General features: G+C 51.0%; 1 protein-coding gene across 1 annotated transcript in view; it reads right to left on the bottom strand.

Moving 5' to 3' along the window:
* GRIK3 (glutamate ionotropic receptor kainate type subunit 3) overlaps positions 1–14401 on the bottom strand; it is a 105773-nt gene that overhangs the window by 22608 nt on the left and 68764 nt on the right. The window contains exons 7-10 of the mRNA XM_005529899.3: positions 13625–13768; positions 10326–10433; positions 6619–6732; positions 2820–3023 (exon numbers count right to left, since the gene is read on the bottom strand). Of these exons, the coding sequence (XP_005529956.2) occupies positions 2820–3023; positions 6619–6732; positions 10326–10433; positions 13625–13768 (570 nt within the window). The remainder of the gene's footprint in view (positions 1–2819; positions 3024–6618; positions 6733–10325; positions 10434–13624; positions 13769–14401) is intronic.

The raw sequence follows: 14401 nt of genomic DNA, 5'->3' as shown, positions 1-14401 counted from the left end.
TCTGGATGTGGGCATCCCTGTTTTCAGCACTACAACTTGATTTGAATGCTGTCTCTAACGCTTTTCCTCCTGGGTGTGAAATAAGCTTGATCTTGCCTGTTGCAGTGTCCATGGGTTGTGCCTTTCCCCACACCATGGAAAGATGCTGCCGAGGAAGGGCCCATCTGATTGTAATTTCACTTTCTGAGGCTTTATGCAAACACTTATAAAGGATACAGATAAAGGAGCTCATGGCTTCACGTGGGGCCTGGGCAGGCACAAGTCCAGCCATGCAGGACAGAGCACAGAGCTGCACCTCAGTGTTAAGAACACAACTTGCAAGAAGAGGAGGTTTGGCCCTTTCCTGCTGCTGTGTGTTCATTTAATAGTTAAATTTTAAATAGTTATTGAAGAAATACTACAATGCAGGTTTGACCATGAATTTTGTGTTATTTAATGAGGATGCTCCCCAAATCTCCTTCTTGTCTATCTCAGTTAGCCGACTACAGCTTTGGGAATGGCTGAATCCTCCTGGGAGCCCTGTGGTGTCTTGCAGGACACAGGAAGTGACGTGGTTTGGGCTGAATGACTGTCTGGCCTCTATTCCCTTTGAAGGGATTTGCTCCCTGTGAGCCCTGCAGTGCAGTGAGAGCTCCAGACCCTCTTCCCATCAGTGGGAGAGCTCCAGAGCCCATTTCCATCAGTGGGAGGGCTCCAGACCCTCTTCCCAGCAGTGGGTGAGCTCCGGAGCCCTTTCCCAGCAGCAGGTGAGCTCCAGAGCCTGTTCCCAGCAGTGGGTGAGCTCCAGAGCCTGTTCCCAGCAGTGGGTGAGCTCCAGAGCCCATTCCCAGCAGTGGGTGAGCTCCAGAGCCCATTCCCAGCAGTGGGTGAGCTCCAGAGCCCATTCCCAGCAGTGAGTGAGCTCCAGAGCCCATTCCCAGCAGTGGGTGAGCTCCAGAGCCCATTCCCAGCAGTGAGTGAGCTCCAGAGCCCATTCCCAGCAGTGGGTGAGCTCCAGAGCCCATTCCCAGCAGTGGGTGAGCTCCAGAGCCTTTCCCAGCAGTGAGTGAGCTCCAGAGCCCATTCCCAGCAGTGGGTGAGCTCCAGAGCCCATTCCCAGCAGTGGGTGAGCTCCAGAGCCCGTTCCCAGCAGTGGGTGAGCTCCAGAGCCCGTTCCCAGCAGTGGGTGAGCCCCAGAGCCCGTTCCCAGCAGCGGGGCTGGGCAGAGGAGCCGTATCCCAGGGGGCTGTGCCAAGGGGCACAGCTGCCACTTGGTGTCAGTTCTGATCTGTGTCACACATATCACTCAGAGCAGCAAAGCACTGGTGCTTTCTGCTGGGAAGCCTGTTCCACTGGGACACTGCCACTCATCTAACTTGGCAAGGCTGTTGTGTAAGAGGCTCTAAAATCTGTATTTTGAGCTGCATGGAGTTTTCCAGAAGGAAAAGCACCAAGGCAGGTTTGTGGAGCTGGTGGTATGTTCCCCCATGAGATGGTGTCCTCCTCCCCAGAGCTGTCCTGGCCTGCCCTTGCTGCTCTCCTGCTCCCTGGGCCAAGGCAGCCGAGGGCTGCAGCGCTTGCTGCAAACTGATTAAGCTTCACTTTGTCCTTATAAGGGACATAATCATTATCATCTGCATTTCAGAGATGCAGGAAGAGTGCACAGAAGCAATGTCCAATGTCATTTAGGGGGGAGAAGGCAGATCTGGAAGCCCAGCCCAGCTCCTGAGCCACTCATCAGTCCCAGCCAGTGCTTGACTCTCCACACACCACAGTGACTCACCCAGCAAACTCATTCTTCTCCCATGAATGGTAAGAGCATCACAGCTCTACAGGGGATTTTTTGATGTCTTTCCTGCTTAGGCCGTGGATTCAGAATGCAGCCAGGACCTGGAGGTGATCAAGGGCTGCCCCACTTGAGCAGGACACTCAGGAGGAGAGTGCTCTGCACTGCCTGCACTGCTGCCTATGCTGCAGAGAGCAGGGATTCTTTTTGTCCTTAGCTTTTCTTCCAGAGGCCTTCTCTGGGAATCAGATATTCATAAAAACACCAGCTTTCCTCACCTCCATAACTGGGCCCTTGGGATCACAGGATGTGCTGGAGGCAAGATATCTAATTAGGAAACTGAGCAACCTCTGGCCGCAAGTGGCAGTTTCAGACTCGGTGACGCTTTGGCAGCTGCGGGAGCAAAGCTGCTGCAATGGGTTCCCTGGGCTTTAATGGGCTTCTGGAAGTGGCCATGGAAGGAGAAGCACAGCTGCTGAGTGACAGAGGGAGCTCTGTGTCCCAGGAGATTTTAGAAAATAAGTTGCTCTTACAGAAAATAAAAAATAAAACTGTCCATTGCACACCTGCTCCCTCAGTCTGGATAGCTCCTCTGGCCTGGGCCATGTCTGGGACATGCCTGGGATCCCCAGGCTGTTGTGCCCTTGCCCATGTTTGTCCCTGGGGGTGAGAGCAGCTTGTGCTGCCAGCCCAGGACAGCCAGTGTGCCCCAGTCTGTTGCAGTGTGGGAGAGGCTGTGCCTGCAGCCAGCGTCCGTTGCTGTGCTGGGAGAACGGTCACTTTCAGGAATTTCAAATGAATATTTGCAAGAGCCAGAAACAGGGATATTTTTCTGGCAACCCGTGTGACAAGGAGCCAGGTGGGGTCAGGAGCTCGCTGTGGGTATTGTGAGCCCACAGAAATGGAACCTGTCCCACCCCAGAGAGCCAGCCCAGGGACAGCTCTAGGGACAGCTCCAGGGGCAGGTCCAGGGACAGCTCCAGGACAACTCCAGGGATAGCCTGGCACGGCCTGGCACAGTCAACCCTCAGCAGCCACCCACAGGCTCACTTACATGGTCGATGAGCTCCTTGATCATGCCATTCCACTGCCCCTTCTCATCCTGTGCCCCGTATTTGCCGTCCTCCACCAGACGGATCTCGTAGGAGAAGCCCAGGATGATGGCCAGCTCCTTCAGGAGGTCTATGCAGTAGCCCTCAAAGCGGTCATTCCCAAACAGGGCGGTGTCGGACTTACGGAACATGACAAAGGGCTCCTCCTGCACAGGGAAAGCAAAAAGTCCTTGTTCAGGGTCAGCTTGGAGGCAGGGCCACCTCTGCGGGTCAGCCTGAGCCGCCAGGCACCGGCTCTCCAGGCAGGGCTGGCACTGTGACATGTTGGGAATAAATTAACTTTGCACAGCACATCAGCTAATTAGCAACCTTGTTTACCCCACAAAATTTAATTTTGTCTCTTCTGAGCAGCCAACTGTTTTCCATTTGGTAGGATTTCAGGGAGAAAAATAACCGTTTCATGCTCTGAAAATGAAGTGTTAGACACAGTAAAAGAGAGGGAGGAAGAACTCACCCCCGAGCCCTGGAACCTGCCATTCAGCACAGCCAGCAGCAAGCTGGGGGGTGAAATTCAGGGCGAGGGAGCTGAAAGTGGCTGGGGTCACCTCAAAACCTCCCCATTCAGCTCAGTGGCTCTCCTCTGTGCTGGCACTACCTTATGGACAAGGGGCCCTGATACTGTCCAGGGAAACTTTGTGCTGCTCTTCTGGCTGAGCCATAGCAGAGCTGAGCAGCAGCACAGGGGACAGCAGCTAATGCAGTGACCTGTGTATCCCTCTCATTGAGCAGGGGCTGGCAGGTGAAGTCACACAGCAAAGTCCAGCATCCGTTGGTGCCTCTCAGGCTTGGGCAGCCACCGAGGATGAGGAACACTGGGGAGCCTGAGGGAAAAACGTGTGGAGGCAAATGGAAAAAAGGTGGTGGGCAGCAGGCAAGAGCTGGAGGGCAAGAGGAGGGTGAGGTTTCTACAGCGAGTCCCTGGCTCACACTGGGGGTGTCTGCAGGGCTCCTGTCCTCACTGTGGGGTGGCCAGCAAGGGAGGGTGAGAGCAGGCTATGCTTTGTGCTGGCAAACACCCTCTGTGATTTTGCTCAGGTGCAAGGGGGGCTTGAAGAGGTGGGAGGGCAGGTCTGGAGCCCTCATTAGAGCCCTGTGTCTGGTTTGGCAGGGCATTGGTGCTCTGAGGAGGGGGCTCAGGTGGATCTGTACCAGCCTGGTCTGTGCCCACCTACCAGCCCCCAGCTCTGCCCTGGGGCTCTTTGCTCACACAGGGGGGCAGGGGGTGCTCCTTTGGCCCAGCAGCAGGATCAGGTGGGGATGTGGCAGCACATGAAGCCCCATTTGCAGAGCTCCAATGCCCAGCTGATCACATCACGCCCATGGAGTTTAACTTGGCTCGGCTCAATCCTGAGCTCCCCCAACGCCTCCTCGGCTTTCTGCTCTGGAATTAGTGCTTTGTTTGTGAATCAACTGAATCTATGGATCTCCATATAAATACACCAGCTCCAAAGCAGCCATAAAGCACTATTAATTTTGGGAAGCGCTGTAGGGATTACATACATATTTAACAGCTGAAGCACTGAACATTAGGATGCCACTCGCTTCAGTAATGTATCTCCAGGTCTCAAACATTTCCTAGGGGGTAATTCTGAACTCTGTGAACCACTTATTCATGGACTATTTCACAATTTATTACTGAAAATAGCCAGACATCCAATTCACAAGCTCTCTCAGTTTGCTAATCGATTTCTCAGTGAAGGTGCCCTCAATTTCATAACTTCACAGCTTCCATATTGCTTGGGGAGAGCGGCACTGGCTGCTGGGGTAATATTTCTCTTCCAACAAGTCACTGCAATATGAGCAAAAGGGGAGGAAAAAAAAACCCCTTCATGCTTTTTCTTTTAAAGGCTCCTCCTATGGCTCTTCTCTCATCATTTACAGCAGTGCAGAACTACAAAGGGGTGTTGCAAATGCAAATAACATCTAGGGTTGTGTTTTATGTTTTAGACTCCAGCATACGCAGTGCAATTACTGAAGAACTCAGGTCTGAGCACATTCCCTCCTCCCCTGGGCACAGGGATCAAGCACTGCCTCGGCTCCAAGGTAGAAACCCCATGGCACGTGTGCAGGCCTGTGAAGTGGCACAATTAATGGGAACTGATATCACCCTGTGCATTATGTAATTCCTACATGCTCGCAGAGCATGGGATGGAAATGTTGCCTGAAAAAACCCTGTCAACAGCAGATGGCTGACAGTCCCCTCCTGGCTCCATCATTCTGCATTACACCATGGCCTTTGAGGTATGGTGGGTACCATGGACTGGACCCAGACAATTCCACAGCCTTGGAAATTATTAATGGGAAAAAATGTCATGTGGTGGATGGGAAATTCGTTAGGAGGGGTGGCTGATTTGCAAGGAAAGCTGCTGCAGCATCTGTCTGTGGCTTATGTTCTGCTTCCACCCTGCTAACCCTTGCTGAGGGGTACAAGACCTTTGATGGCAGCCCCTCTTCTGCCCTAGACCAAGTGTCCCCTTTCTCTGCTCCCCTCTGGACACCTTGGTCCCATACCTTTTATGATACAAACCCACACTACATCAAGTCACACCCTTTTGGGAAGGGAAGAACATCACAAGGGTTCCCACTGCTCCAGACTGGGGACTCCCCAGCTGGCTCTTCTCCATCTGCACCTTTACATTCCCTGAAAACACAGAACACAAAAGGGCCAGGAAATTCCCCATGGCAAACCCATAACTCGGGCCCAGTTTGGGGCAGGTTGGCCAAGGGCTGATTTGTTTTGTTGCTTCCCAGTGCCATGCCACGAGCCTGTGCTGTGGAGCCATGCAGGAACCAATGCCACCAGATCAATGGACCAGACCATAAAAACTCATCAGGATCCAACACCTGCTGTCAGATCCCAGAGTGAACAGGAGAATGAAATGCAGCACGACACTTGGGAGCAGAGCTGGGTAACAGCACCAGTCCAAACTTCAGCAGTGTGTGGTCAGGAGGGGGACACACAGGGGACTCTCCAGCATGTGGGGATAGACAAAGAACAGGGACCTGGCCTGGCAGAGGAAGCAGAAGAGCTCAGCCAGGATGAGCAGCAGCTTCCTGGGCAGGAGGAGCAGCCAGGGGGAGGAGGACAGGGCAGGGCTGGGCAGCTGAAGTGGAGGAGCTCAGCCAGGACCAGCAGCTGTGGCTCACACTGGCCCATGCCAGCCTCGCTGGCCACCACATGGGGGCTGGCAGCCTGCTCAGGGGCGGTGGCATCGGCGATGCTGCAGTTCACCTCTGTGCAGGGACACGGGCACTGTGTGCCCCATGAGCCTGCCCATGTACAGGGCTGTGGACCTGATTTTCTCTGAACCTGAGAGAATTACAGCCCATCAGTGGCTGATCTGTTCCCAAGGGAAAGTTTCTTGAGAGATCTCACACTCAAGGACAAAATTTGTAAATCATCTTGCTTTCTCAAAACAGTTTTGCATAACTGTAGATAGCGTGTTTTTCTCTTATCCCACCAATGGGACAAGAGGTAGTGTTCCTTTAACCAATCATGTTAACCCTGTAGCATAAAACCCTGTAAGAACTGACAAGTTCAGAAAATAAAAACCCCTTTTCCTAACAACTCTTTCTAGTGCATGCTGTGAACCCACACTTCTACATCGTGTCCAACAGCGACACAGGGCCTCTTCCAGCAGGCCTACACCGGGGTGCTGTGAGCTGTCAGAGATATTGGATACCCCTGGGATATCCCTGGGATTCGTGGGGAAGGACAATGACAGGCTGGCAGTTTCCTACCAGCACGGTGGTGACAATCAGAGATCTGTTGCTCAGAGAGTCTGTGACGTTGGGCCCTCGTCCTTTGGAGATTTCTGTGATGTTCAAACCATCAGAGGGGCTCCATGCTCCAACCTGAAAGGAAGCAAAGTAACACAGTGAACCCCCATCTCAAATTCCTCAATCCCTACCTGCATTCCTTAATACCTTCCTTGCATTCCTCACTTGCTTCCAGCATCCTACTGGCCTGGAAAATGGGAACTTCCTTCTCTTGTCTGCAGCAAACAGCAGCAAAACTGGAATTACCATGTACTAACTCTTCATCTGCAGGTCACTCCATGGCACAGTCCCACTGTCCCTGTGATGCTGCACTGGATGAAGACCGTGGGGACTGGGATTTAGGGACTGAATGAATGAACAATTTGCAAAGGCACCACATAGAGCAACAATCAAACCATGCTAAAGAGTCAAATCTGGGCAAGGATAAAGCGCAATACAAAAAAAATAACCACAAATCTGAGCCCGTTTTATTTCTTTTCCATTTCCCCACCAATTTGCTTTGGTGGGGAGGATTAAAAATGGCTCGACCAGCTCTGCAGATCCCCGATAGGGACCATTCCTGCTCTCTGTGCTGTGGGAAATCAGCTGGAGGTTTCTAACACATCTCTTGGGAGGGCCCTGGGCCCCCCTTTGGGAAATCCCTGCAGTGGGAGGATCTCAGTCCAGTCTGCAAACCTGAAGGAGGGGGTGGCACAGGCACATCAGCTCTATTTCAGGTGCTCTGTTTTCTCAAGCTGTCAAATTTAATAAATTATTAGACTTTAATGAAGTCTATTGATCCAGAAATGGCAAAGCATGTCTCTATTTAAGAAAGTCATCTGGGCGAGGCTAAGCCTGTTAACCTGATCTCCACAGTGCAGGGGAGGCTTTGGGACTAACTTTGAAGGCAGGAGTGGCTAAAGGACTGTGACACTGAGATAAAATGTCAGGAAAGCTGGAGGGAAATGGGAGTACTGCTAGCAAATGGAGCAGGGTGGCCACGGAGCCAGCTTGACAGTGAGAAAAAAACAAGCCCCACCTGGAAATGGGAACAGAATGATCCATCTCTAGGGTCAAACTACAAGGTGGGACTCAGAGAGAAGCCAAAGGCAGCCAGCTCAATCCACCAGGGAGCCAGCAGCTTCCCATCTTTTATTTATTGCTGTTTTTAAGATTCTTCAGTCTCTTCAGCAGTCCAAGGGGAGAACTTGGTTTTACTGCATCTCCAAAAAGAGACTTTGTAATGAGCAGTGCTGCCTGGCAAAAAAATTGTCATAAATTCTAGAAGAGTTTCCATGAACTTTGTGAAAGGTTTTAAATATTTCAGGTAAAACCGAAGCGATCGCCCATCTCTGCCTTGGATCACACAACAGCTGTAATGTCAAAAATTATTATTATTGTGGATGGGGAAAAAGCAAGTCCGAGAGGCCCCAGTTTGCTGCACTGCAGCTCCAATCAAATTGGAGCCTTGCTACATTTTCTTTAAGAAAATTAAATGCATGGCACTTAAGACTGAATTAATCAGTTTAAAATATTAAAAAAGGAAGAAAAAGGAAAAAGTGCTTTAAGAGAACTGTGTGAGTCAGATAGTCAAACTATATGTAATTAGAATTTGGTAATACTCCTGTAATCCCTGGAACATCCAGGAGGTATGAGGATCAGGGGTTCAATCCTAAAGCTCAACAAACATAAGCTGTGATACATAATGCACAATCCAGCTGGGATTTGCTTGTAGTTTGGCATTTTGTTGCTTCAGATTAACTATTGACAGAATTCCGGCTTCAACAGAGATTTGACATCGATACGTTAAAACCCCTCTGGAGCTGACATGAAGCTTTAAGAAGAATAATGGTGGGAACTGTGAAATCTCTGAATTATTGGAGACAAAAGTTGATGGGGTGTACAGGGGACGTGCCGAGGTTTGGCAGCTTCCAGTGGGCTTGATGTGACAGAGAGCTGCGATAACTGCAGCTGGTGCCAGCTCTGCTCAGCACACCTGAGGGGTGTTGGTTTGACAGGTGATGCTGTGGCTGTGCTTAAACATTTGGATTCATGTGCTATCAAAGGCTGGCACATTTTCTATTACCTGCCCAACGCAGCTCTCCAGGAGTGTGTTGGCACTGCTGAACTTCAAAAAGACGTGTTGTTATTTTTGGGTCAGGCTCTGTAAACAAAATATTTTGTAAAAAAGTAAGGCTACACAGGTCAGCTGCTGCTCAGTTCTTGAGAGGCACCAGCACCTTGCCCAGCTCCGTCCTGCCTCCTTTCTGGACCGCAACGAGACTGGAGGTCCCTGGGTTGATTTGAAATGTTTTCTTTATTCTGTACTTGACACCGAAACCTCCCCAGCAGGAGAGGGCTGTGCTGACCTTGAGCTGTGTTACCTGAGGCACCAAGCTGCTGCTGCAGTGGGGAAGTGTGGCAGCCATTCGTTTCAAACAAACAAAACCAGGAAAAACAGACGGTGAGGAAGGGGGATGGGGCATGGGCTGGCAGATCCCAGGAACCTCACAGTGCAGGATCCATCCCCTCCAAACGGAGCATTGATCCACAGCTGCCTCCGGCCCTGGGGCTGCCTCCCTCTGCCAAGTGATCCCTGGACGAGTCTCCCGTGCTCTGGGGCCATGCACTGGGAATTGAAATCCCTCCCTGCTGGCAGCTGGGTGTCCCGTGGGCTCTGAACCTGTCACCCTGCCCAGAGGGACAGAGCCAGCACCGTGCCTGGCTGCCACGGGCACCTGGTACCTGTCGGAAAGCAGACTCTGCTCTAGAAAGGGCCTTGCTGTCCTGCCAAATTCCTCCTGTACAGGTGATAGACACCTGTAGCAGAGCAGGGACACAGAGCTGCTCACAGAGTAGTCAGGATCATGGAATTTTTTGGAAATCACAGCTCCCTGTGCTCCAGCCACTTGCTGCTCTGTTTGTCATCAACTGATCTCACCTTGAAACTTGCATTCTAAGGGCTTTAAGGCTGCATGTATTGCCTTTTTATTTTAAGTTTGGGTTTTTTAAGTAATTGAAGAGAAGGAAATTAAGTCCCCAGGCACACCTGGGATCAGATTTGCACATCAGCATGGTGTTAATGTGCCCAGAGGAGATCTGCACTAATTTGGAGGACCCAAAGCTGCAGCTTTCAAGCCCTTGACCCTCATGACACCCCCAGCCAGGCAGGCAAGGCCACACTTTGCTTTTTTCCTTATTGTTCCTTAGATAATAAACAAAATACCCAGTGCATCCTCCTGCAAATTCCAGGCTGTAATAAACTGGGGCTGTTCCCAGCCTTGGGCAATTTCATAGTGGGAAATGACTCCAGATGGTGATCTCAGAGCTACGCTCTCCTCAGAGAAGAACTGAGGGTTTGTGAGCTAGGCCAGCATGAGTGAGTGGGGCAGGCATCATTCCTGTCTGCTTAGGGCACGGAGGGGTTAATGGATGCTCAGAAAGTTTCTTTTGCCTCCACTATCCCAGGAAAGTGCCTCGAGCACTTCTGCAATCTGTAATCCCACGCACTGGCTTCAGGGCGAGTGAGTCATGGTTGAGCATGGAAAAGGATCTGAGAAATCCCACAAAGTGAATATCCTTTTATATAAACCCCAGAAACCTGTAGTCAATACAACAGCAACCACTTCTCTGTTGCTGAGCACCAGCGTTATCCTCAGCCACATGCAGATAAAACAAACCCTGCCTACCTTTTCAAGGCCATCTTCTTTGAGACTGATGATATCCAAATCAAAATCCGTCCGTAAACCACTGGTTTTATTAAAGACAATGCGTCCCGTTAATCCTTCCCACTGGGCCTGTGCAAGGGAGAAAAAGTAGCAGGGCTGTTACTTAGTATCATAAATAATCTTTTGCCCTCCACTGTATGTTCTTTTAATTAGTCCTTATGCTGGTTCTTTCTCCCTTAAGAGCCTGATTAATTAATAATCCCTCCGCCACTGCTCAGACTGCAGACTCTCTTGCAGTCCTTGCTACAATATCTGTTCACACCTTTTGTGTTCACCAGCTGTTGCAGGATGTGATGACTCAGTAGAAAACGACCTGCATTTATCACGACATCCTTGTGTGCTGCGTTTATCCTTGTAGTGCTGATAAACGCCGGCTGCAGGGAGCCGGCTCTGGGACAGCTCTGGTCACAAGGAATCCCTTTGTGCACGAACTTCCTGGTGCTTCCAAGATTAAATGGAAGATTAAATGTCGGAAATGCTTCCCTCCGTCCTTCCAGAGGGAAAGTGGAGCAGAAGAGGCCAAGAATGTGTTCATGCAAGCAAGATCTGAGGTTTGGGAACAGGCACAGGAGTCTGGGGGCACTGGGTGCTGCTGGAGCCCTGCTTCAGTTTCTGGCAGCATAAGGATGGCGCAGGTGCTCACTGGGACTAGGGACATCCCATTCCCAGAGATTTTTCAGTGGTTGGCTGAGTGAGGTCCTGAACAGCCTGGTCTGACTGCAACCAGGAGCTTGGGCTAGAGATGCCTCAATTCAATTCCACAAAAAAAGCCCCTGTAATTCAATTTCTCTCCCACTGTTCACTTTGCAGCACCCCTAGAATGAATCTCTCTGATTTAGGAGGTGACAGACGCTCCAGTGCCAGGTGCTCTGTGCCAGCAGAGCAGGAGCTGGGGGACAGCGAGGTGTCTGGTGCCTGGGACAGGGCTGGATGTGCTGTGGCACTGTCTTGAGGAGGATGCTCCAGCAGGAATGCCAGGCTGCTGCCAAAGTTTGCTGCTCAGCAATCACATCCCAGCACTGGGGAGCTGAGCCTTGGGCTCTCTCTCCTGAGCAGCTCCATGCAGGCTGCTCACAGGGGAAATGTGTTTCCTTTATGGGTGGGGGAGCTTGAAATATTCCAGTGTGATCAAGGTGGCATAATGTATTCTCGGGGGGAATAACTGGCATTTCTCCTGGTAAATATGCTCCTCTGCCTCTCCCTCATTAATTCCTGAGGAGCAGTGACAGCCTGATTCCAGCCTCACCACCCTGGAGTCCTGGGGAGGCTGGTGTTTGCTCATTTGGGCATGCAGGTGGTTTGCCTGTGGGACGCGCAGCCCGTGGAGCCCCCTGGGAACCAGGGAAAACACAGAATGTTTGATGTGCCCAGCCGGAGCAAACACAGCTGCGTGCTGAGCCCTGCAGCTCCTGCGGGCTGTGGTGCTGATGCCTTTTTGGGATACCTAAAAACAGGCCAGACAGAATTCAGGGAATAAAAAGCAGTTATGTGTTGAGGGGCCTTCGGGTACATTTCAGGCAGATGAAGACCCCCAGGGCCTGTACCCAAAATGGACAACAGGTCACGGGTTTTCATAAACTTTTATAAGTTTGGTCTATTTGCATATTGAGGGTTAATCTTCCAATTACAGCTTTCAGAAGTCAGAAGTCAGAAGAATGACAGAAACCCTTTACCCCAAGTTTGTTCCTCCCCAGCTCCCTTTTGTTTCCATCTCTGGGGGCCTGAGGCAGTGAGGTGTCCTTGATTGCCAGGCCTGGAGAGGAATTGCTGTGTCTGACCCAAATGGGAAAGCAGCAGCTCACACTGTGTGTGGAGTTTGGAGTTATACACTAAAGAATTGCAGGGTTACAATCAAATGAAGAATATAAAAGCTAAAATCCCAAGGCATCAGTGGGAACACCAAGGGGCTGCACAGCTCCCTGTCCGGGGGGACAGCACATCCCTTGGTGCTGCTCTGAGTTTACAGGAGTTTGGAGAGAGCAATTCCTCTGTTCTAGTTGCAGCACAGAGAAGCTGATCCCTCCACTGGGTTAACACAGTGCTGCCAGAGCAAAACAACGGGCAGAGGAGCTGGGGTGTGAGGCACAGGGTAATGTGCAGAAGGAGCCAAGCAAACAAATTATTTACACTCTGTTTTGGCAATCAGCTGGAGCGGTGCTCTGCAGAAGGGAACAAAGCATGAGGAAGGAGAGAGAGGCAGAGAGGGGAGAGATTACATCCTCGGAGCAGAGAGAAAAGTTCATTCTCTGTTTGCAGTGGAAATCACTGTCCCACTCTCCTCCTGCGGATCCACATGCTCCATGCAGCTCGGGCATTGCCAGGTGGGCACAGCCTCATCTCATGGATGGATCTGCTGGGGTCAGCATGTGACACAGCAGCACTGACCATAGTAGCAATTAACAACGTGCTCTACACCTCTGCTTGAAAACTTTTGGGGATTTTATAACCAACATTAAACATGGCTCTTCCATGACTTGCTATAGGAAGAGCCACAGGGACTTGGGGCAAGTAAGAGGTTTGTCACAAAGATAAAGAGTGCAGAGTCTCCCTGCAGCTGTGCTTCAGTTTTTCCTTGGGAATGGCTCCTTTTTGCAGACAATAAAACCCTAGGGTGGGTGCAGGGCTGGGGGCTGGGGGCTCTTTGGGAGGGCTGGTCCCTGTGCCGTGCTCCCTTGGACCACCCACTGCTCCTGACACTCCGCTCTGAGCCAGCTTGGGGCTCTAAGCCAACAACTCCATGGGCTGAACAGAGAAGTGGTAATGCCTGAAATCAGAGAGGGGGAGAAGCTGCCCCCTCATTCCCTGGCCCCCACCTGCTGAACCGCCCCTTGGCCAATGCCATTCCCTGGCACTCAGGCAGGGACAACCCCAGCTCAGCCATCGGTTGAGGCACCGAGTGTCCTTTGTGGACCCCAAAAATTGCTTCAATAGGAGACAAATGGCTGTTGCTCAGGTATGGAATGACCTTGGGTGGAGTGGTCCAGCTTTTGGAGAGGCCAGTCTTAGGGACACATGGGAGGTTTCAGCTCCTCATGGATGTCCTCGCTTGGCTGCACAGGTGTTATTTTGAAGGCAAAAGTGGGATTTTCCCTTTCTGTGTGCACTCCCAGCCTGGTGTGTGTCTGTGCTTCTCTCCAGTTGTACCTGCCTGTACAAGGGGATGACTTCTAAACCTGGACCTGCCAAGCCTCCACCCCTTGCCCCCAGGAACCTGCTCCTCCTGGGGAATGTTTATGGTCAACATAACCTCTTTAATTTACCTCTTTAATGAAGTTCATGAAGCGGCCGCCGAACCTCCAGGCCTTGTGGCGGTGGCACTGCAGGGAGTTCACAGTCATCTGTGGTGCGCGCTGGTAGCACACGGACACGACGTGCACTGCGTCGTACAACAGGGCAGCGTCTGTCTAAAGGGAAGGGGGACAGTGTTGGTGGCCCTGGGGAGTTGTAGGAAATGGTGGAACCCACCCTGAGCTCCCCCTGCCAGCCTCAGGGTTTGTCTGTCCACGTTCCCTGCTGAGCGTTCCTTGGCTCTTTCAACTGAAAGCTCGGGGTTCTGTGTGAAATCAGTCATTCTGGGAGTGTCATTTGTCTGTGAGTGACTACTCGGGTTGTTTCTTGCACATTTCCTGCTGTGGTGTCAAAGAGGGAGGCAACGACTTCTAAATGTAGAAGGTAGTAACAGAGTTTTCTTATTGAGTCTGTTTTGTCTGAGTGTAAAGAAAAAAAACTATACGAGAACATATTTCCCACACTATTTTATACATGGGAAAATAAGTAACAGAAATGTTTGTGGGCCCACAGTTTTCCAAAAACTACACAAAAGCTGTCACCAAAATCAGGACCTCATGGCTTGGTAACATATTCTAGCATTTCAGTGATCTGAACTAGGGAGAACTTTTTTTCCCCATATAATGAGATGATTTTAGATTCAATTTGAGATGCCCCATCTCACATCCAAACACTGATCAAGAGAATTGGATTTATTTTTCACTCTGATGTGGTAAGACCTCCTAGTGAAAATACGTTATTTGCTGGCT

Source organism: Pseudopodoces humilis, chromosome 27, assembly GCF_049639895.1.
Source record: "Pseudopodoces humilis isolate 2021_Gansu_Grassland_sample_001 chromosome 27, ASM4963989v1, whole genome shotgun sequence".
Classification (NCBI taxonomy): Eukaryota; Metazoa; Chordata; class Aves; order Passeriformes; family Paridae; genus Pseudopodoces; species Pseudopodoces humilis.
This window is presented reverse-complemented; position numbering and strand designations above follow the sequence as displayed.